This window comes from Pelophylax lessonae (assembly GCF_965119305.1).
Source record: "Pelophylax lessonae genome assembly, chromosome: 9".
NCBI lineage: Eukaryota > Metazoa > Chordata > Amphibia > Anura > Ranidae > Pelophylax > Pelophylax lessonae.
In genome coordinates, this window is record NC_138776.1 from 251721627 (window position 1) to 251745568 (window position 23942).

The following is a 23942-nucleotide window of genomic DNA, read 5'->3' on the forward strand; positions in this document are numbered from 1 at the left end:
ATACGTCATAGTAGGAAAGCTACCCAGGTTCTGGTGACAACAACCAATCAGAATTCATTTTCTTGCACTACAGCTGCTGTACACAGAGATCAGATTGGTTGCCCAGGGTTACAGGGCCCTTTAAATAAGCCTGAGAGTACTGTCATTACCCAGAGCTCTTTATATTGGGGTGTCAGTGGTTGCTATGGGCAACAGAGGTCCCCATTGACCTGCTATGATAAATGAACATATAGCTCTCCAACCCACCCCCCTCCCCGGTAAAATAATCACCTCCTTGTTCATATTTAGCAGCCCACAAGAATTGCACCTGCACTGCACTCACCAGCTTCCTACCCCTGTAGCCCTTTAAGACCGGAAGTGTGCGACTTACTTTTACTTCCGTGGCCTGTACTAGCTGAGCTGCTCCTGCAGAGAACGCCGACCTGCGCCATCTGCTGGCCGAAAGGCGCAACTTCACGGCAGTGGCTGGTCTAAACAGCTGGGCGTCACTATAGCAACCGGGAAGTAGCTGGGCTGTTTTGGAACGCACAGGGCGGAAGTGATGTCACAGGGCGGAAGTGTCCTAATAATAGTAATTTTATATACAGTACAGTATATATTTATTTATTTTCATTATTTTTAATTATTACTGATATCAGACTGTGCTCACAGCGGTGTTCCAGCTGTGGAAAAAAAATAAAAGTAAGCAGCTACAAATACTGTAGCTTAAGGTGACCAGATTTTATTTATTTTTTTAATGAAACCGGGGGACATTTTTTTTCTATTGGCAAATGGCACAGGACTGCATAATACACAGAGCACTGGGCACAGGACTGCATAATGCACAGAGCGCTGGGTACAGGACTGCATAATACACAGAGCGCTGGGCACAGGACTGCATAATGCACAGAGCGCTGGGCACAGGACTACATAATACACAGAGCGCTGGGCACAGGACTGCATAATGCACAGAGCGCTGGGCACAGGACTACATAATACACAGAGCGCTGGGCACAGGACTGCATAATACACAGAGCACTGGGTACAGAACTACATAATACACAAAGCGCTGGGCACAGGACTGCATAATACACAGAGCACTGGGCACAGGACTGCATAATACACAGAGCACTGGGTACAGGACTACATAATGCACATAGCGCTGGGCACAGGACTGCATAATACACAGAGCGCTGGGCACAGGACTGCATAATGCACAGAGCGCTGGGTACAGGACTGCATAATACACAGAGCACTGGGCACAGGACTGCATAATACACAGAGCGCTGGGCACAGGACTGCATAATACACAAAGCGCTGGGCACAGGACTGCATAATGCACAGAGCGCTGGGCACAGGACTGCATAATGCACAGAGCGCTGGGTACAGGACTGCATAATACACAGAGCGCTGGGCACAGGACTGCATAATGCACAGAGCGCTGGGCACAGGACTACATAATGCACAGAGTGCTGGGTACAGGACTGCATAATACACAGAGCGCTGGGTACAGGACTACATAATACACAGAGCGCTGGGCACAGGACTGCATAATACACAGAGCGCTGGGCACAGGACTGCATAATACACAGAGCGCTGGGTACAGGACTACATAATACACAGAGCGCTGGGTACAGGACTGCATAATACACAGAGTGCTGGGCACAGGACTGCATAATACACAGAGCGCTGGGCACAGGACTGCATAATACACAGAGCGCTGGGCACAGGACTACATAATACACAGAGTGCTGGGTAAAGGACTGCATAATACACAGAGCGCTGGGTACAGGACTGCATAATACACAGAGCGCTGGGCACAGGACTACATAATGCACAGAGTGCTGGGCACAGGACTACATAATACACAGAGCGCTGGGCACAGGACTGCATAATACACAGAGCGCTGGGCACAGGACTGTATAATACACAGAGCGCTGGGTACAGGACTACATAATACACAGAGCGCTGGGCACAGGACTGCATAACACACAGAGCGCTGGGTACAGGACTACATAATACACAGAGCGCTGGGCACAGGACTGCATAATACACAGAGCGCTGGGCACAGGACTGCATAATACACAGAGCGCTGGGTAAAGGACTACATAATACACAGAGCGCTGGGCACAGGACTGAATAACACACAGAGCGCTGGGCACAGGACTGCATAACACACAGAGCGCTGGGCACAGGACTGCATAATACACAGAGCGCTGGGTACAGGACTACATAATACACAGAGCGCTGGGCACAGCACTGCATAATACACAGAGCTCTGGGCACAGGACTGCATAATACAAAGAGCGCTGGGCACATGACTGCATAATACACAGAGTGCTGGGTAAAGGACTGCATAATACACAGAGCGCTGGGTACAGGACTGCATAATACACAGAGCGCTGGGCACAGGACTACATAATGCACAGAGTGCTGGGTACAGGACTGCATAATACACAGAGCGCTGGGTACAGGACTGCATAATACACAGAGCGCTGGGCACAGGACTGCATAATACACAGAGCGCTGGGTACAGGACTACATAATACACAGAGCGCTGGGCACAGGACTGCATAACACACAGAGCGCTGGGTACAGGACTACATAATACACAGAGCGCTGGGCACAGGACTGCATAATACACAGAGCGCTGGGTAAAGGACTACATAATACACAGAGCGCTGGGCACAGGACTGAATAACACACAGAGCGCTGGGCACAGGACTGCATAACACAAAGAGCGCTGGGCACAGGACTGCATAATACACAGAGCGCTGGGCACAGGACTACATAATGCACAGAGTGCTGGGTACAGGACTGCATAATACACAGAGCGCTGGGTACAGGACTACATAATACACAGAGCGCTGGGTACAGGACTGCATAATACACAGAGCGCTGGGCACAGGACTGCATAATACACAGAGCGCTGGGTACAGGACTACATAATACACAGAGCGCTGGGCACAGGACTGCATAACACACAGAGCGCTGGGTACAGGACTACATAATACACAGAGCGCTGGGCACAGGACTGCATAATACACAGAGCGCTGGGCACAGGACTGCATAACACACAGAGCGCTGGGTACAGGACTACATAATACACAGAGCGCTGGGCACAGGACTGCATAATGCACAGAGCGCTGGGTAAAGGACTACATAATACACAGAGCGCTGGGCACAGGACTGAATAACACACAGAGCGCTGGGCACAGGACTGCATAACACACAGAGCGCTGGGCACAGGACTGCATAATACACAGAGCGCTGGGTACAGGACTACATAATACACAGAGCGCTGGGCACAGCACTGCATAATACACAGAGCTCTGGGCACAGGACTGATAATACAAAGAGCGCTGGGCACATGACTGCATAATACACAGAGTGCTGGGTAAAGGACTGCATAATACACAGAGCGCTGGGTACAGGACTGCATAATACACAGAGCGCTGGGCACAGGACTACATAATGCACAGAGTGCTGGGTACAGGACTGCATAATACACAGAGCGCTGGGTACAGGACTGCATAATACACAGAGCGCTGGGCACAGGACTGCATAATACACAGAGCGCTGGGTACAGGACTACATAATACACAGAGCGCTGGGCACAGGACTGCATAACACACAGAGCGCTGGGTACAGGACTACATAATACACAGAGCGCTGGGCACAGGACTGCATAATACACAGAGCGCTGGGTAAAGGACTACATAATACACAGAGCGCTGGGCACAGGACTGAATAACACACAGAGCGCTGGGCACAGGACTGCATAACACAAAGAGCGCTGGGCACAGGACTGCATAATACACAGAGCGCTGGGCACAGGACTGCATAACACACAGAGCGCTGGGTACAGGACTACATAATACACAGAGCGCTGGGCACAGGACTGCATAATACACAGAGCGCTGGGTAAAGGACTACATAATACACAGAGCGCTGGGCACAGGACTGAATAACACACAGAGCGCTGGGCACAGGACTGCATAACACAAAGAGCGCTGGGCACAGGACTGCATAATACACAGAGCGCTGGGCAGAGGACTGCATAATACACAGAGCTCTGGGCACAGGACTGCATAATACAAAGAGCGCTGGGCACATGACTGCATAATACACAGAGTGCTGGGTAAAGGACTACATAATACACAGAGCGCTGGGCACAGGACTGCATAATACACAGAGTGCTGGGTAAAGGACTACATAATACACAGAGCGCTGGGCACATGACTGCATAATACACAGAGTGCTGGGTAAAGGACTACATAATAAACAGAGCGCTGGGTACAGGACTGCATAATACACAGAGCGCTGGGCACGGGACTGCATAATACACAGAGCGCTGGACACAGGACTGTATAATAAACAGAGCGCTGGGCACAGGACTACATAATACACAGAGCGCTGGGTAAAGGACTACATAATACACAGAGCGCTGGGTACAGGACTGCATAATACACAGAGCGCTGGACACAGGACTACATAATACACAGAGCGCTGGGCACAGGACTACATAATACACGAGTGCTGGACACAGGACTACATAATACACAGAGCGCTGGGCACGGGACTGCATAATACACAGAGCGCTGGGCACAGGACTACATAATACACAGAGTGCTGGGCACAGGACTGCATAATACACAGAGTGCTGGGCACAGGACTGCATAATACACAGAGCGCTGGGCACAGGACTGCATAATACACAGAGTGCTGGGCACAGGACTGCATAATACACAGAGTGCTGGGTACAGGACTGCATAATGGACAGAGCGCTGGGTACAGGACTGCATAATACACAGAGCGCTGGGCACGGGACTGCATAATACACAGAGCGCTGGACACAGGACTGTATAATAAACAGAGCGCTGGGCACAGGACTACATAATACACAGAGCGCTGGGTAAAGGACTACATAATACACAGAGCGCTGGGTACAGGACTGCATAATACACAGAGCGCTGGACACAGGACTACATAATACACAGAGCGCTGGGCACAGGACTACATAATACACGAGTGCTGGACACAGGACTACATAATACACAGAGCGCTGGGCACGGGACTGCATAATACACAGAGCGCTGGGCACAGGACTACATAATACACAGAGCGCTGGGCACAGGACTGCATAATACACAGAGTGCTGGGCACAGGACTGCATAATACACAGAGCGCTGGGCACAGGACTGTATAATACACAGAGTGCTGGGCACAGGACTGCATAATACACAGAGCGCTGGGCACAGGACTGCATAATACACAGAGTGCTGGGCACAGGACTGCATAATACACAGAGTGCTGGGTACAGGACTGCATAATGGACAGAGCGCTGGGTACAGGACTGCATAATACACAGAGCGCTGGGCACGGGACTGCATAATACACAGAGCGCTGGACACAGGACTGTATAATAAACAGAGCGCTGGGCACAGGACTACATAATACACAGAGCGCTGGGTAAAGGACTACATAATACACAGAGCGCTGGGTACAGGACTGCATAATACACAGAGCGCTGGACACAGGACTACATAATACACAGAGCGCTGGGCACAGGACTACATAATACACGAGTGCTGGACACAGGACTACATAATACACAGAGCGCTGGGCACGGGACTGCATAATACACAGAGCGCTGGGCACAGGACTACATAATACACAGAGCGCTGGGCACAGGACTGCATAATACACAGAGTGCTGGGCACAGGACTGCATAATACACAGAGCGCTGGGCACAGGACTGCATAATACACAGAGTGCTGGGCACAGGACTGCATAATACACAGAGTGCTGGGTACAGGACTGCATAATGGACAGAGCGCTGGGTAAAGGACTACATAATACACAGAGCGCTGAGTACATGACTGCATAATATACAGAGCACTGGGCACAGGACTACAAAATAGACACAGACATCGGCATTCAAGTGACCAGGCTGTTTCTCAGCCAGCATGGGATGCCCTGTCTACGTTATTCCAGCCCTAAATCTGGGGAAAAAAACCAGGGACAGACTTGGTTTGGGGACAGTGTCCTCAGTCCAGGGATTGTCCCCGGTTTTGTCCCCGGATTCAGGGCCAGAGGGGGGATAGAGAGCAGAGAGAGAGAAAGTAACAGAGAGGAGGCAGCAAAGAAGGGAAAGGGGTGGAGAGAGAATGAGAAGGGAGAGGGGGATAGAGAGGGGATGGGGAGAGAGAAGGAAAGGGGAGGGGGGAATTGAGGCGGGGGGGTGGGAGTGGGAAGAGAGGGGGGATAGAGAGCGAAGAGAGAGAAAGTAAGAGAGCGGAGGCAATGGAGAAGGGAGAGGGGGATGGAGAGAGAGAAGGGAGGGGGTAATAGAGGGGGGGGAGAGGGAAGGGAGGGGGGATTGAGAGCAGAGAGAGAAAGGAAGAGAGAGAAGGCATTGGAGAAGAGAGAGGGGGGATGGAGAGAGAGAAAGAAGGGGGAGGGGAAATAGAGGGGGTGGGAGAGGGAAGGTAGGGGGGATAGAGAGAGAGAAAGGAAGAGAGGCGACAGTGGAGAATGGTGGGGGGATGGAGAGAGAGAAGGAAGGGGGAAGGGGAAATAAAGGGGGGTGAGAGAGGGAAGGTAGGGGGGGATTGAGAGTGGAGAGAGAGAAAGGAAGAGAGAGGAGGCAGTGGAGAAGGGAGAGGGGGATGGAGAGAGAGAAGGGAGAGGGTAATAGAAGGGGGGGTGGAAAGAGAATGGGAAGGGAGGGGGATAGAGAGGAGATGGAGAGAGAGAAGGAAGGGGAAGGGAGGAATAGAAGGGGGGATGAGAGAGGGAAGGTAGGGGGGATTGAGAGCGGAGAGAGAGAAAGGAAGAGAGAGGAGGCATTGTAGAAGAGAGAGGGGGGATGGAGAGAGAGAAAGAAGGGGGAGGGGGAAATAGAGGGGGTGGGAGAGGGAAGGTAGAGGGGATTGAGAGCGGAGAGAGAGAAAGGAAGAGAGAGGAGGCAGTGGAGAAGGGAGAGGGGGATGGAGAGAGAGAAGGGAGGGGTTAGTAGAGGGGGGGGGGTGGGAGAGGGAAGGGAGGGGTGATAGAGAGAGAGAAAGGAAGAGAGGCGACAGTGGAGAATGGTGGGGGGATGGAGAGAGAGAAGGAAGGGGGAAGGGGAAATAAAGGGGGGTGAGAGAGGGAAGGTAGGGGGGGATTGAGAGTGGAGAGAGAGAAAGGAAGAGAGAGGAGGCAGTGGAGAAGGGAGAGGGGGATGGAGAGAGAGAAGGGAGAGGGTAATAGAAGGGGGGGTGGAAAGAGAATGGGAAGGGAGGGGGATAGAGAGGAGATGGAGAGAGAGAAGGAAGGGGAAGGGAGGAATAGAAGGGGGGATGAGAGTGGGAAGGTAGGGGGGATTGAGAGCGGAGAGAGAGAAAGGAAGAGAGAGGAGGCATTGTAGAAGAGAGAGGGGGGATGGAGAGAGAGAAAGAAGGGGGAGGGGGAAATAGAGGGGGTGGGAGAGGGAAGGTAGGGGGGATTGAGAGCGGAGAGAGAGAAAGGAAGAGAGAGGAGGCAGTGGAGAAGGGAGAGGGGGATGGAGAGAGAGAAGGGAGAGGGTAATAGAAGGGGGGTGGGAGAGGGAAGGGAGGGGGGATAGAGAGGAGATGGAGAGAGAGAAGGAAGGGGAAGGGAGGAATAGAAGGGGGAGGTGGGAGAGGGAAGGGTGGGGGGATAGAGAGGAGATGGAGAGAGAGAAGGAAGGAAGGGGAAGAGAGGAATAAAAGGGGGAGGTGGGAGAGGGAAGGGAGGGGGGATAGAGAGCGGAGAGAGAAAGGAAGAGAGAGGAGGCAGTGGAAAAGGGAGAGGGGGATGGAGAGAGAGAAGGGAGAGGGTAATAGAAGGGGGGGGGGTGGAGAGAGAATGGGAAAGGAGGGGGATAGAGAGGAGATGGAGAGAGAGAAGGAAGGGGAAAGGAGGAATAGAAGGGGGGGGGGTGAGAGAGGGAAGGGAGGGGGATAGAGAGTGGAGAGAGAAAGAAAGAGAGAGGAGGCAGGGTAGGAGGGTGAGGAGTGGATGGAGGGGGAATGGAAAGAGAGAGTAAAGGGAGGGAGGATAGAGAGGGGAGAGAGATAGAGGGAGAGAAAGGGACAGAAAAGAGGGAGGAAGAGAGGGATCTAAGGGGGATTGGAAAGTTTCTACTCGGCCATATTCGCATTACATCACTTCCACCCATTCAGAAATAAATTGACAAACAGCGATACTTTAATATAGAAAACAAATGACAATTTGTGGATATTGTCAGGAAATTGTAGCTCCAGCAATGGCTGAGTGGAACATGCTATCGAAGAACATTTCAATATTTTGTTTGATTTCTCACTTGATTTTCTACGATTTTTTTCGGACGAAAATCGGACGTTGTGTTGACGTACGATAAAAATTTTATAGCCTGCACATCCAGTTTTTGTCACCCTGAAAATCCGTAATCGGCTGTCGAAAGCACTATACTAACAATCTGAAAATCGGCAGATCGCTCGTCGGACTAAATATCCCTTCCGATTTTCGTATCGTGTGTACTGGCCTTCAGAATCACCACTAGAGTCTTGCTTTGTGAGAAAAGGAAGTGTCTTTGTGCCGGAGGGGTGGCAGCCATTTTGCTGTAGACCAGAGGAGGAGTTTTAGTGATGTCTAAATTCCTGGAGGGGGTGTGAGGCTGGAGAGAGTGTACCCAGAGAGGAGGAGGAGGTAATAACATCTTCTTAATTTAGGACAAGAGGGACCCAGCACTCGACGTGGACTGGGTGGGGAAGGGGGGCATGTAACGTGAGCAGAGAGTGCTACAACGCTGGAGCGTCGGCAACCGGGAAAGGTACATATCCACAGAGCTTGCACTCTAATGTCCCAACACAGTTACTTACTGTTAATAGTATTTTTATAGCTCTGACATATACCGCAGTGCTGTACAGAGAACACTGAGCCATTCACATTCCTTTTTGCACCAGAAGAGCTTACACTCTAATGTCCCAGGACAGTCACACACTATTATTATTATACATGTATATAGTTCTGACATATACCACAGCGCTGTACAGAGAACACCGAGCTACTCTCATCAGTCTCTGTATCTGAGCTTGCACTCTAATGTTCTACCACCGGTCACACACATTTACATACCTCTGACATATACCATAGTGTTGTACAGAGAACACTGAGCCATTTACATCAATCTCTGTATCAGAGGAGCTTACACTCTAATGTCCCAGAACACTCACATGCTATTATTATTTTATATCTATAGAGCTTTGACATATACCGAAGTGCTGTACAGAGAACACTAAGCTATTCTCATCAGTCTCTGCACCAGAGAAGCTTACACTCTAACGTGTCCCCCCCCCCCCCACAGTCACACACTATTATTATTATAGATTTATATAGCTCTGACATATACCGCAGTGCTGTACAGAGATCACTGAGCCAGTCACATCAGTCTCTGTACCAGAGGAGCTTACACTCTAATGTCACAGGACAGTCACACATTATTATTATTATTATTATACATTTATATAGCTCTGATATATACCGCAGTGCTGTACAGAGAGCACTGAGCCAGTCACATCAGTCTCTGTATCAGAGGAGCTTACACTCTAATGCCCCCCCCCCCCACAGTCACACATTATTATTATTATTATACATGTATATAGCTCTGACATATACCACAGTGCTGTATAGAAAGCACTGAGCCAGTCATATCAGTCTCTGCACCAAAGGAGCTTACACTCTAATGTCACAGGACAGTCACACACTATTATTATTACACATTGTTATAGCTCTGACATATACCGCAGTGCTGTACAGAGAACACTGAGCCAGTCGCATCAGTCTTTGCACCAAAGGAGCTTACACTTTACACTCCACGGCCCTCTATTTCATTACTAGGCTTCTATTCTACAGCCCCCCCCATTATCCAACCACCCGATGAAGGAGAGGTCTTAGGCAGTCTATAGCGCTTGGGAGCTGGAAACCAGGATCAAACTCCCATTTTTTTTTTTTTTTGGCAAAGGTTTGAATTCAGCTGCTACGAAGCCAAGGTAGATCTTCTTGTTGATAAAAAAAGGAACTGTATGATTTTAAATTTTTTAAACCATTTTTAATTTATTACCATTGTATTTTTTTATTAAAGCATAAGAGGAGTGGGAGTATCTAGAAGGACACAAGGACCTCTACAAGGACGTCATGATGGAGGATCGGCCGCCCCTCACATCACCGGGTAACAGGAGACATTAATTTCTTGTATTGAGGATCCCCCTAGATACACACATCCTCTGATATAAAGACATAGAAACAATGTATTCAGTCAGTGTGTAGAAGAATAAATCACCTCTAACATTGGGGGTGTCCTACATGTGTCGATGCTGTCACATTAGGTAAAACTATTAGAATCATTTTTTTACATTTTAGAATGGGGCGCCTTGAGACTTTCAATATTTGGAAGAGTGCCTTGACTGAAAAAAGATTGAGAAAAACTGATGTAGACCATAGATTATACCAGCCAAAGATTATTCTGTTATCAGTGGCTACAGCTACAAAACCACCAAACTGGAAACCCATTGTAAGTAGAAATGTGGCATAGTCTACTAATCCCTTTTATTACACTGTCTTTACAGATGAGAAGAAGGCTCCAATGGAGAACCTGCCATCCTTCACATCACCGGGTAAGAGGAGACTTTCGTTTCTTGTAAAGGAGAGAAGAGTATTGAGGATCCCCCTAGATACACACATCCTCTGATATAAAGACATAGAAACAATGTATTCAGTCAGTGTGTGTGTTTCCTACAGATGGATCCAGTAAGAGAAATCCCCCAGAGAGATGTCCCCGTCCTCTGTATTCCCGGGACTCCACACAGGAACATCAGGAGATCCCTCAGGATGATAAGGTAGATGGAACCAAACCAGCCCTCTGGTGTGCTTTGTACAGCCATAGCCAAAGGTTTTGAGAATGACACAGACCTTCATTTTCACAAAGTCTGCTGCCCCAGTTTTTATGATGACATTTTGCATAGACTCCAGGATGTTTTGAAGAGTGATCAGATGAATTTTAATTGATTGCAAAATCCCTCTTTGCCATGAAAATGAACTTAATTCCATAAAAACATTTCCACTGCATTTGTGAAGAAGGCTTCAGGGCGCTTAATAAAGTCCAGCAAGCGCCAGGACCGTCTCCTACAGTTGATTTAGCTACAAGATCGGGGCACCACCAGTGCAGAGCTTGCTTAGGAATGTCAGCAGGCAGGTGTGAGTACATTGGCACACACAATGAGGAGAAGACTTTTGGAGGATGGCCTGGTATCAAGAAGGGCAGCAAAGAAGCCACTTCTCTCCAGGAAAAACATCATGAACAACTGATAATTTACTAAACTAATTAGGGGGTTGGAGGACCTTAACTATGAAGAGCGGCTGCAATCGCTCGATTTATTTTCCGTGGAGAAGAGACGTCTGAGAGGGGACATGATAGCAATTTATAAATATCTTAATGGGGATCTCAGCTTAGAAAAAAAGCTGTTCATTCAAAGGAATTGCATGAGGACTCGAGGGCATACAATGCAATTAGAGGAAAAGCGTTTTAACCTCAGGCAACGAGGAGGGTTCTTTACTGTTAGGGCTACAAGATTGTGGAATTGTCTACCACAAGAGGTGGTTTCTGCGGGTAGTATGGTGGCTTTCAAAAGACTCTTAGACGTACATCTCAAGGATCAGAACATTCAGGGCTATGTTAGATGATTACAGCCACACACACCTACACAGGTTGAACTGGATGGACTATTGTCTTTATTCAACCTCACCTACTATATGATATTCTGCAAAAGATACAGGGAATGGATGGCTGAAGACTGGGGTAAAGTCATTTTCTTTGATGAATCCCCTTTCCGGTTGTTTGGACCAACAGAAAAGACCTTGTCTGAAGAAGAATAGGTGAGCGCTACCATCAGTCCTGTGTCATGCCAACAGTAAAGCCTCCTGAGACCAATCATGTGTGGGGTCGCTTCTCAGCCAAGGGAGTGGCTCACTCACAATTTTGCCTAAGAACACCGCCATGAATAAAGAATGGTACAAAAAAATCTCCCAAGAGCAATTTCTTCCAACCATCCAAGAACAGTTTGGTGAGGAACAATGCCTTTTCCACCATGATGGAGCACCTTGCCATAAGGCAAAAGTGATAACTAAGTGGCTTGGGGAACAAAACATCGAAACTTTGGGTCCATGGCCAGGAAACTCCCCAGATCTTAATCTCATTGAGAACTTGAGGCCAGTCCTCAAGAGGCAGGTGAACAAAAAATAATAAAGTGCAAGTGTTGTTGGTATGTCGGCGCTACCACAGTCAAAATTTAAAATAAATTACATCAATGTCATAAAGATAATAGAAAGTGCACTGTGCGTTCAGAGTGATAAATAAACGTAAAATGGCATAAAAATTCCAAATACAAAATATCATAGAAAGTGCACTGTGCATTTTTATCGTGTGGACCTATAAGTGCCGAGGTGCCACAACATAAAAGACATAAAGTGCTATGTGCTGAGAAGTACAGTAAGGTTGTGCCAGTGCTCACATCTTATATCATGCAGTTATATAAGAGGTGCTGTTACCGGTGGCCCCCCACCAGGCAAGAACACTTACCACACACTTGGTGTAAGGATAAAGCTGCACGTGTAATCTGGTTCCCACTCAGAGTCAGCATAGGTACACACAGATGTTGTGGGGGTAAGAGCTGCGTGTAAAGCCTGGTTCCCACTCAGAGTCAGCATAGGTACACACAGATGTTGTGGGGGTAAGAGCTGCGCGTAAAGCCTGGCTCCCACTCAGAGTCACCTTAGACACTGCAATTACAAAGTAGCTTCCATTGCGTAGTATTGCTGTAGACACAAGGAATATGCTATAGCCACTCACAGTTGGGAAGTTCTTCATCAGCATGCAGGGTCCGCCAAGCTCGATCGCTTCCGTGTTCCACAGCTCGGAACCACTGCCACCGGAAGTGACGTATGACGCAATAAGCCACGCCCTACGCGTTTCGTCACTACGACGTCATCTGGAGCGTCCACAAAAAAAGAACCCTAAAAACCCTGGCAAACTCCAAGCATTGATTATGCAAGAATGGGCTGCCATTAGTAAGAATGTGGCCCAGAAGTTGACTGACAGCATGCCACGGTGAATTGCAGAGTTCTTCATAAAGAAGGGTCAACACTGCAAATATTGACTCTTTACATAAACTTCATGTAATTGTCAATAAAAGCCTTTGACACTTATGAAATGCTTGTAATTATACTTCAGTATATCATAATAACATCTGACAAAAAGATCTAAAAACACGGAAGCAGCAGACTTTGTGAAAATTAATATTTGTGTCATTCTCAAAACATTTGGCCATGGCTGTAGACTTTACCAATCCCGTAAATCTGATATCACTCTTCAAAAACAATGTAACTTTTTTTTTAGATTTCAATATGTTTATTAATTTTCGTGAGAAAAGAAAAAATACACAAAGATGTTGACATCTGCAATAAAAGATAACATAGAAAAATGCTAAACAGTCGACATGGTCCACAGAGGAGCTCATGGCAATGGCATACATGGCTAAAGAACACCTCTCCAGTAGTCTCCATGGACCGGGGCAATGTCACCCGGGTCTGGACCCACTCCCCCCCTCCGGCGCCCCCTGGGGAACACACTACGCCCCAAGGAGGGAAGCGGCCACCCAGCCCCCGGTCCACCGTACCATCGCCGGCACTGGGAAACCACACCGCCAGCATTGGTATACCAGAGCCACCGATACGTCAAATTAAGGCAAAAGGCCTCTGTAACTTTTTTTTTAATGGGTTGGTTCTCCTTTACCAAATTATATGTTATACGTGTAAGCCATTAGGGCTCCATTCACACCTGAGCGTATCGGTTTCAGACGTTTTTTTGGGCGTTTTTTCAGGTGTTTTGTTCGGGCGTTCTTCAGGTGTTTTTTGCAGGTGTTTGGAGGCAGGCATTGACAACTAATAAAAAGAGTTGTGGCCTGGCTTCAGTAGGTACGTAAGCACAGGTGTCAAACTGGTGGCTCTCCAGCTATTGCGAAACTACAAGTCCCAAGGGGCATTCCAAGGCTGAAAGTTACAAGCATGACTCCCACAGGCAGAGGCATGATGGGACTTGTAGTTCAACAACAGCTGGAGGGCCGCCAATTTGACACCCCTGCGCCGCCGCTCTACACCTATAGGAGGGGCATTATCTAACATCAGTCAAAGCTGGCCATTTCACTTTTATCTACAAATGTCACCTACCTGCATAGGCAGTTTTTTTTGGTAAAGGTGAACTTACCATTCTAAACATGTTTTCTACAGGCTGAAGCGTTAATTGCTGTCAAGGTTGAGCCCAAAGATGAAGAACAGTCATATGTGAGAGGTGATGAGCTGTGTAAAAAGGAGGAAGTTCCCCCAGAGATCAGCACAGGTGAGCAATAGATGCTAAATCTGTGTAAATTTGTCCCACTCTGATTGGATGGTCTAGGTTGAATAAACCAATGCCATTAGCAGAAATGGTTGCTCTATCCTGAGGTCCTCACAGAGCTTTTCTCAATTGCCTCTTGGTACTGGTGTTCTGTATAAATTAGGCTTGGGTTCCTTCTGGGGGAGAAGAAACTGTTATTGTCTCCTCCCTACCAGTTCATAGATTTGGGTGAGTTATGCTCTGTCCAAGGGAATTCACATGTAATGGCATCATAGGTGTGTGCACCCAAAAGCTCAAACACGTGTGTGTGTATTAAAACATGGATGGTGTCAGTAGGGCAGTGGACGGTGTCAGTAGGGCGGTGGATGGTGTCAGTAGGGCAGTGGATGGTGTCAGTAGAGCAGTGGATGGTGTCAGTAGAGCAGTGGACCGGGTCAGTAGAGCAGTGGACGGTGTCAGTAGGTCAGTGGACCGTGTCAGTAGGGCACTGGATGGTGTCAGTAAAGCAGAGGTTGGTGTCAGTAGGGCGGTGGATGGTGTCAGTAGGGCGGTGGATGGTGTCAGTAGGGCAGTGGATGGTGTCAGTAGAGCAGTGGACGGTGTCAGTAGAGCAGTGGACGGTGTCAGTAGAGCAGTGGACGGTGTCAGTAGGTCAGTGGACGGTGTCAGTAGGGCACTGGATGGTGTCAGTAAAGCAGAGGTTGGTGTCAGTAGGGCAGAGGTTGGTGTCAGTAGGGCAGTGGACGGTGTCAGTAGGGCACTGGATGGTGTCAGTAAAGCAGAGGTTGGTGTCAGTAGGGCAGAGGTTGGTGTCAGTAGGGCAGTGGACGGTGTCAGTATGGCAGTGGACGGTGTCAGTAGAGCAGTGGACGGTGTCAGTAGAGCAGTAGATGGTGTCAGTAGGACTTTGGTGAATATTTAAGTCAATAAGAAGTGGGGACAGATGTAAGTCAAGACTGTAACTGGGATACAGCCTACAAGAAATTGTATAAAGACACTTATCTGATATTTATTTTACAGATGTATCTAGTAATGGAAATACTATAGAGAGATGTTCCCATCCTCTGCATTCACGGGAATCCAAGCAGGAGGATCATGACATCCCTGAAGACAATGAGGTATGTTAAACAAAGGACCTGGCAAAGACTATATCGAATTACAGAAAAGCTACATCAGAGGTACACCCGTCTCCATATCTAGGGCATATGTGTAGGGTAGGGTTCTTAAATTAAAATTTATGAAGGTTCAGTCAGTAAAATTCTCTTTTGTCAGAGGTCCGAGTCTCATGTTTGCGCTATAACACATCACAGCTCCCCCATACATCAGTGTCTTTAGCCTACCCTTCACATCATAGCACCTTTACATTAGAGCCCCTTCTTTACATCAGTATACTCAGCCCCCCATCACATCACAGCCCCCCTTAACGTCACAGTTTCCCCTTTACAACAGTGTCCATATTCCCCCTTTAAATCGCAGCCCCCCTGTAAAGCAGTCCAACAGTGCCCTTAGTTTTCCGTCACATCACAGCCCGCCTTTTACATTGGAGTGCCCCTTTCGGTTGCAGTGCCCTTCACATCACAGTGCCCCTTTACAACATAGTGTCCCTTTATGTTACAGTGCCCCTTAAATCACAGCGTCCCTTACATAAAGTGCCCCTTTATGTTACAGTGCCCCTTACCTATAGTGCCCCTTTATGTTACAGTGCCCCTTGCATCCAGTGCCCCTTTATATCACAGTGCCCCTTACATACAGTGCCCCTTTATATCAAAGTGCCCCCTACATATAATGCCCCTTTATGTTACAGTGCCCCTTACATCACAGTGCCCCTTGCCTATAGTGCCCCTTTACATCACAGTGCCCCTTACCTATAGTGCCCCTTTATGTTACAGTGCTCTTTACATCACAGTGCCCCTTACCTATAGTTCCCCTTTATTTTACAGTGCCACTTACATCCAGTGCCCCTGTATATCACAGTTCCCCTAACATACAGTGCCCCTTTCCTTTGTCACAGTGCCCCTTACATATAGTGCCCCTTTATGTTGCAGTGCCCCTTACATATAGAGCCCCTTTATGTTACTGTGCCCCTTACATACAGTGACCCTTACATCACAGTGCCCCTTACATACAGTTCCCCTTACATCACAGTGCCCCTTACATACAGTTCCCCTTACATACAGTGCCCCTAACACCCCAGTGCCCCTTTATGTCATAGTGCCCCTTTCATGCAGTGCCCCTTGCATCACAGTGCCCCTTTATGTCACAGTGCCCCTTACTTACAGTGCCCCTTTATGTCACAGTGCCCCTTTCATCACAGGGCCCCTTACATCACAGTGCCCCTTACTTACAGTGCCCCTTACTTACAGTGCCCCTTTATGTCACAGTGCCCCTTTCATCACAGGGCCCCTTTATGTCACTGTGCCTCTTTCATCACAGGGTCCCTTTATGCCACAATGCCCTTTACATCACAGTGCCCCTTACATCACAGTGCTCCTTTATGTTTCAGTGCCCCTTACATATAGACTCCCACTCTTATTCCCGGTTTATGTTGCTGGTGGTTCTTCATTAGGGCAACACCTTATATGGCCAACAGACCATCACACCTTCCTGAAAGGCCAAAAGTATGTGGACACCTCTCCAGATGCTTCCAGTGAAAGAGTACTGTTAGGCCGGCCGTGTGTGGGCAGGCTGAATGTACCAAGTTGATTGATCGATCAGCTTGGATACAACCGGCCTGCCGGGTTCCCTTGCAATTATTGCTAGCGGCTGCTATAGCCGCTAGCAATAATCACTGTCTTCTCCCAGCGGGGGTGGCTTCACCCGCCCCCCCACTGAGAGTAGACAACTGCTTGGCAGGAGGGATTCCCCTGTCAGCACTGTCTGTTTTGATGGGTGCCATTGGTGTCACTGGGAGAAATAGTGCCCCATCGTTGGTAACAGTGGGAGGAATAGTGCCCCATCATTGGTGTCAGTGGGAGGAATAGTGCCCCATCATTGGTGTCACTGGGAGAAATAGTGCCCCATTGTTGGTAACAGTGGGAGGAATAGTGCCCCATCATTGGTGTCAGTGGGAGGAATAGTGCCCCATCATTGGTGTCAGTGGGAGGAATAGTGCCCCATCATTGGTGTCAGTGGGAGGAATAGTGCCCCATCATTGGGAGGAATCAAATCACCATCAGCATTTCTAACGCTATGTATTCCTTCTTTAAAAAAAAAAAAAGTGCAATGGCCTACAAACTGCTCTTTTTTTATCTAGGCTAAAGATCTTGTGGTCATTAAAGTTGAAGACGTGGATGATGATAACTTGTACAGCAGCCGTGATGCACACAGTAAGTTACAAATGACTAATACTGGGTGGAAGGACATGTGTCCATCATTGCCATCCTGTGTAAACTCAAGACTATCCAGACAAAAAAATAATCATTTTTAAAGGGATCTAGCAAAATTTTGTTTTGGTAGTCATAGACTTTATGTGGACCATATAGAAACAAACTGAGTTTCATAGAAACCGCTTATTTAAACATATTAAAACAAGACAATAAATCTTACAAATGCTCCCTGCTTAGAGGTTCACATCATGTTTAGATTCCAACATATTTGAAATGTAGACTGGACGCGCTTCAACTGATCTTCTTTAGGCAAACGTGTGAGAGGATCTACAAAGTGTAAATACACCTGTTATAGACATATACTATTATTGTTTTGTAAATCAAATCATGGCGTGACTTTGATATGGCCTTAATGAAGTCTTTTCTAAGACACATTTTCGAATATCCCCAAATAATTACCTGCTTTCGCAGGGCTTGTGCCTCTATTTTAAATGATCCCTCACTGGAGCAAACTCTACGAAGTTGAAGGTATTGACTATATGGGATAGACCTCACAAGAGGCTTAGGGTGAAAGCTATTTGCCCTTATAACAGTGTTCCCTGCAGTGGGCTTTTTAAAACGAGGACTTTCCAAGTTGCCCATACTGTTGACTTTCACTTTTACGTCTAGAAATGTAATCCTACAAGGATTGTAAGACATTGTAAATTCCAAATTGAAGGTAATAATGTTCATAAACTCCAAAAATTCCTTCAACTGCATTTCAAGGCCGTCTCAGACGATAAAAATATCGTCAATGTACCTGTGCCACTTTATAATGTAGCAGGGGTACATAGACAATCGCCCAGGGGAAACTCCCGCTCCCACTCTCCCAGGTACAAATTGGTGTAGGATAGGGCACAACATGTCCACATCGCTACGTCTTGCACTTGGAGGAAGTGGGAGACCTGGAATGAAAAAAGCATTGTGTTAAGTTTTAATCTACGTAAGTCCAAAATTAAATAGTTGTAGGCATATTCACATTGACTTTTCTGCTGAAGAAATGCTTTCAATTATTTGAAGGCCCTTTTCATGAGGCATGGAACTGTATAAACATTCAACATCTAGTGTTACTAGGAAGGCCCTCTTTGGAATAATTAGATCTTCAATGATTTGTAGAAAACGTATTGTGTCCTTAATGAATGAAGGTAAAGACAAATGGTCTTAATCAGGGCTTTTTTCTCAGAAAATGGGTACAGAAACTCAACCACGACCCCCCAATACCTCCCCCCCCCCTCCCACACACACACACACCCTCCAAACCGCATCAAAAAGTGGGTGTGGTCAAGTTTCTCTAACAGTGGGAGGGTCTTAAGGGGGCGTAACCTTCAATACCCAGAGTGCAGTACGTATGGGGGGGGGGGGTTTACAGAGTGCAATGTTCATGGGTGCGCTGCATACAGAGTGCAGAGTTCATCCTTCTTCCACAGCTACTTACCGCTGCATCCCCAATCCACATCTCACTTTCACCTCTCTTTAGCTCTGACCTCCGCTGCCTCCATCTTCCCACCTCCTTATAAGCTCCATCATTTTCCACACGTCTTACTTTTGTTGCTGTATTAAGTTTAAGCGTGGGAAGTCAGCTCTAGTGCCTCTCTGCACACTGTAGTTGGCTCTGCCTCTTTCAGTTGCTGGGAGATCATCCAGTGGGGTAGTCGGCATCTGCACTGCTCCCTGAGCACCTTCATCTCCCTTGTTCCCGTCCTGCACTCAGTGGGAGCCACTTGGGAAATCAGATCTGTGGGAGCCGTTGGGAGAAGAGCTGTCACTTGTAAACACAGAAGCCAGACTTCTGTGCTTACAAGTAGTAGTGGTGAGCAGGGAGCAGAGGGCCTGAACCAGAGAAAAAAGATGGTTTCAGCTGAAAAAAGCCCTGGTATAAATACTGTGTCAACTTGCTGGCAAATTGTTGGTAATTCCCCCCCCCCCCCCCCCCCAGCAAAGATGAAACTGACTGGCAAAGTCAACACAGAGTGCAGAGTTCGTGAGTGCGCCGCATACAGAGTTCAGTAGTTGGCAAAAAGTTTACAAAAAGCATGCAAGCATTGATGGATTTTCTTTAACAAAGAGCCTAACATGTCAACTAAATGCCAAAGGTCAAGTTTTAATAGACTACTTGTTATGAGCCACCCTTAGTCAGCAGTTGGGATACAGGTAGGCAGGCTCTATGTTGGAGTTGCTTGCACTGAATATTATTTTTTATTTCTCTTCCATGTCTGCTTTTCCCCAGATACCCAACATGACAGGAAGGACCTGAAGAAACATCCAGAAACCTCACTGGACAGTAAACTTACGGACACCCCCTTTGACCCCTCTGTAAATCAGAGCCCCTGTCCCACAGCCAGTGATGTCAATGAATTCTTTCCTTGCCATGAGTGTGGCCGCTGTTTCATCCAAAGGGCCGACCTTGTGTCACACCAGAAAACACATTCTGACCAGGCCCCCAGTGAGGGAGCCTTCCCATGCCTTGAATGTGGGAAGGCCTTTGACACGAAACACAAGCGTATACAGCATCGCAGGATTCACACCAAGGACAAGCCATTTGCCTGCTCTGAATGTGGGAAGTGTTTCATCTGGAAGTCTCTCTTGGCCCGCCACCAAAAGGTACACAGAGATGAGAAACCGTTCTCCTGCCCCGAGTGTGCAAAACGTTTCACCTGGAAGTCAAACCTGGTGGACCATCAAAGGATTCACCTGGCGCAGAGGCCCTACACCTGCTTTGAGTGTGGAAAGTGCTTCGGGAGCAAGCTGCACCTCAGCAAGCACCAGCGCGTTCACACTGGCGTCAAGCCGTATCCATGCACAGAGTGCGGGAAATGTTTTGCAGAGGCGTCGTCCCTTGTTAAACACAGAGGCACGCACGCGGCTCAGAAACCATTCTGCTGTCTTGAATGTGGGAAGTACTTTGCGTCAAAGTCCAACCTCCTTTGCCACCACCAAAGAAGCCATGCAGGAGAGAAACCATTCTCTTGCTCCGAGTGCGGCAAACAATTTGCTAAGAAGCCGTGGCTGGTGGAGCACCAGAGGACCCACACCGGAGAAAAGCCCTTTTCCTGCTCCAAATGCAGCAAGTGCTTTACGCAAATGTCCTCCCTGGCCAAGCACATGAAAATTCACACAGGAGAGAAACCATTCTCATGCTCTGAATGCGGCAAGCGGTTTGCTGGGAAGCCTAATCTGGTCCTACACCAGAGAACGCACAGCGGTGAGAGGCCCTTCCCCTGCCCTGAGTGTGGCAGTTCCTTTGGCAAGAAGCAGTGCCTGGTCGAACACCTGCGCATTCACACAGGTGAGAAGCCATTCTCCTGTGCAGAGTGTGGTAAATGCTTCACACAGAGGTCCAACCTCATGAAGCACCGCAGGACTCACACCGGAGAAAAGCCTTACTCCTGTTCGGAGTGCAACAAGTCTTTTGCCAAGAAGTCCAGCCTAACTGGTCACCAAAAGAGTCACTGTGGAGAGGTGCCTGTGTGAGAGCCTAAAGACCTTGAAGATTCTTGCAGTAACCATGCTGGGCTACCAAATATGGTTGGGATGGAGTTTTGACCCTCAGGCCTCTTTTTTTCGCAGAAGATGACATGGCTGCTCCCAAGCAGTGCGTGGTTCGCTGTAGAGTGCTCCTATAGTGAGAACGGAAACATCTCAGGAGCTGGGACACCTGTGCCCTGAAATCATTTACAGCTGGTGCCTAACTTTTAATTATCTCTTTTTCAATATAATCCTTTAGGTTAGGTTACTATCCAAGATGCTGTATTCTTACCCATAATCCCCTGCTACTGTAAACACGGAATTGATGGCATGTAGTCATCACGCAGTAGGCTAAACCTAAAAGGGCTTTTGTACTCGAAGACTTCAATCCCTCGGCTTCTCGAGAGGATCATACCTTCTAAAGCACGTAACGCAGATGGTTGCTGGTCTGTAAACGCTCACAGACCATAAATCAGACGGTGGAATGTATCGTTTTAGGGGATCTAACACTACTGGAGAGAAGAGGCAAAGATGGACAGGTCTGGACTCTGCAGCCAGGGACAGATCCAAGGCTCCAGATACTAATTCAAGCTACATTAAGAGCCGATTCACACTAGGTTGCTCTGACTTAGGGAGCGACCTGTGAAGTCGCGTGCAGCGCGACTTCGGCACGACTTGCACGGACTTCATAAAATTAATGCCTATGCAAGTCGCCTCTAGGTCGCCCCGAAGTAGTACTGGACCCTTTTTCTAAGTCGGAGCGACTTGTGTCGCTCCTATTATAACGGCTCCTGTACCGCACAATGGGAGCGTGACGGACCGCGACTTGTCAGGCTGACAAGTTGCGGTCCAAGTCATAGCAGTATGAATGGGCTCTTACACAACATGATACTGAACTGCGCTACAGAATTATGGATCAGTGCAGCGGCTTTCTCAAAGAAGGTAAAAAAAAAAAAAGAAAACCTTCTTCTTATGAAAACAATTTAACAGCACTGGCTCTGACCTCTAAAAGGAAAATATAATGCAAATCTTTCCAAAAATAAAGTGCATAACATTAACCAATAAATAAATACCCATCCAGTGTGTTCCTTTAAATAAAATGACAGGTGCTCTTTAAAATACCAAAAAATATTTTTATATTTATATTTTTTGTTTTTATTCTATATATTTTCAAGGAATTAGCGCCGATTCACCCATTTTATACTTATCCATTACCAGTATTTTGTGAAAATACAGAATTGGCTGCTTATTTCCTTCTATTCTTCCTTTGTCGCTTTAATTGAATTTACCATCTTATTTATTCTCCTATCTTATACCAAAGTAGCAGCGCATAGGTATTTTCTTCTTTATTTAAGAAAATTAAAACGATCAACCAAAAGTCCAAAAACATGTAGGTATTATTCCAGAAGATATATATTCCCTGTAAAAAAAAAAAAAAAAAAAATATATATATATATATATATATATATATATATATATATATATATATATATATATTAGTGCAAAAAATATAATAATGATTATTTGTGTTACAATGTGAATCACCTTTCAATCTTGCTTAATCCGCTTCAATCCACCACCAATGAAATGGATGAAACAAGATTGAAATCTGATGCACGATGGAACACAACAAATAAATAAAAATTAATATTTTTTGCACAAAATATATATATATATATATATATATATATATATATCCTTTCACATATATATATCCTTTCACACCTATATGTGTGTATGTGTATATATGTGTGTGTGTGTATATACCCCTATACAGAAGTTAAGATGTCATGCCTGCCTCCAAAGACGCCCAAAAAATGCCCAATAAACACCTGAAACAACACACCTGGGCGTTTTTGTTGCAGGCATTTATTGGGCATTTTTTGGGCATCTTTGGAGGCAGGCATGACGTCTGAACTTCTGTGTAGGGGTATATATACACACACACATATATGTATATATAGACATACACACATATAGGTGTGAAAGGAGCGGAACCCCATCCCTGCGCTAATGAAATTATTTGCAGGGATGGGGTTCCGCTCCTTTCACACCTATATATGTGTATGTGTATATATATATATATATGTGTGTGTGTGTATATATACCCCTATACAGAAGTTCAGATGTCATGCCTGCCTCCAAAGATGCCCAAAAAATGCCCAATAAACGCCTGCAACAACACACCTGGGCGTTTTTGTTGCAGGCATTTATTGGGCATTATTATTGGATGTTATTTATATATCGGTTGATGTTAGGCCCTTTATATTTGGGAGGATTTGCATTATTTTACAGGTCGGAGCCAGCGCTGTTAAATTGCTTACATTCACACTATAATCTGACAGTATTCCTGTGGTCAGCGTAGCCATGCCCTCTGCAATGTAACTGTAGTCACATGTCCGTCCTCCAGGAGGATGGCTGTTGTCTGAGGGCTGGTTCACACCAGAATCGCACAAGGAGCTCCCCCCCCTCCCCCAAATTTGCCCTCCTAGAACAATTCTTAGCCCCTGCTGCCCCACAAATCCCTTCTCTTAGCAAAAATCCTCCCCCCCCCCATCCCCCCTTGCAACACAAACCCCCCCAAATCACTACTCCTAGCACCTCTCCCCAAATTTGCCCTCCTAAAACAATTCTTAGCCCCTGATGCCCCCCCAAATTCACCTTCTCAACACAAATACCTTCCCCCCAATCTCCTTGGG

At 47.1% G+C, this 23942-nt stretch overlaps 1 protein-coding gene across 1 annotated transcript in view; it reads left to right on the forward strand.

The window, feature by feature from the left end:
• The window catches only part of LOC309564365 (uncharacterized protein), a 175290-nt gene extending 153450 nt beyond the window's left edge, over positions 1–21840 (forward strand). Inside the window, exons 23-28 of the mRNA XM_082268992.1 lie at positions 10115–10195; positions 10765–10862; positions 14308–14416; positions 15434–15531; positions 17667–17739; positions 20006–21840. Of these exons, the coding sequence (XP_082125118.1) occupies positions 10115–10195; positions 10765–10862; positions 14308–14416; positions 15434–15531; positions 17667–17739; positions 20006–21249 (1703 nt within the window). The 3' untranslated portion in view covers positions 21250–21840. The remainder of the gene's footprint in view (positions 1–10114; positions 10196–10764; positions 10863–14307; positions 14417–15433; positions 15532–17666; positions 17740–20005) is intronic.
• The last annotated feature ends 2102 nt before the right edge of the window (positions 21841–23942 follow it).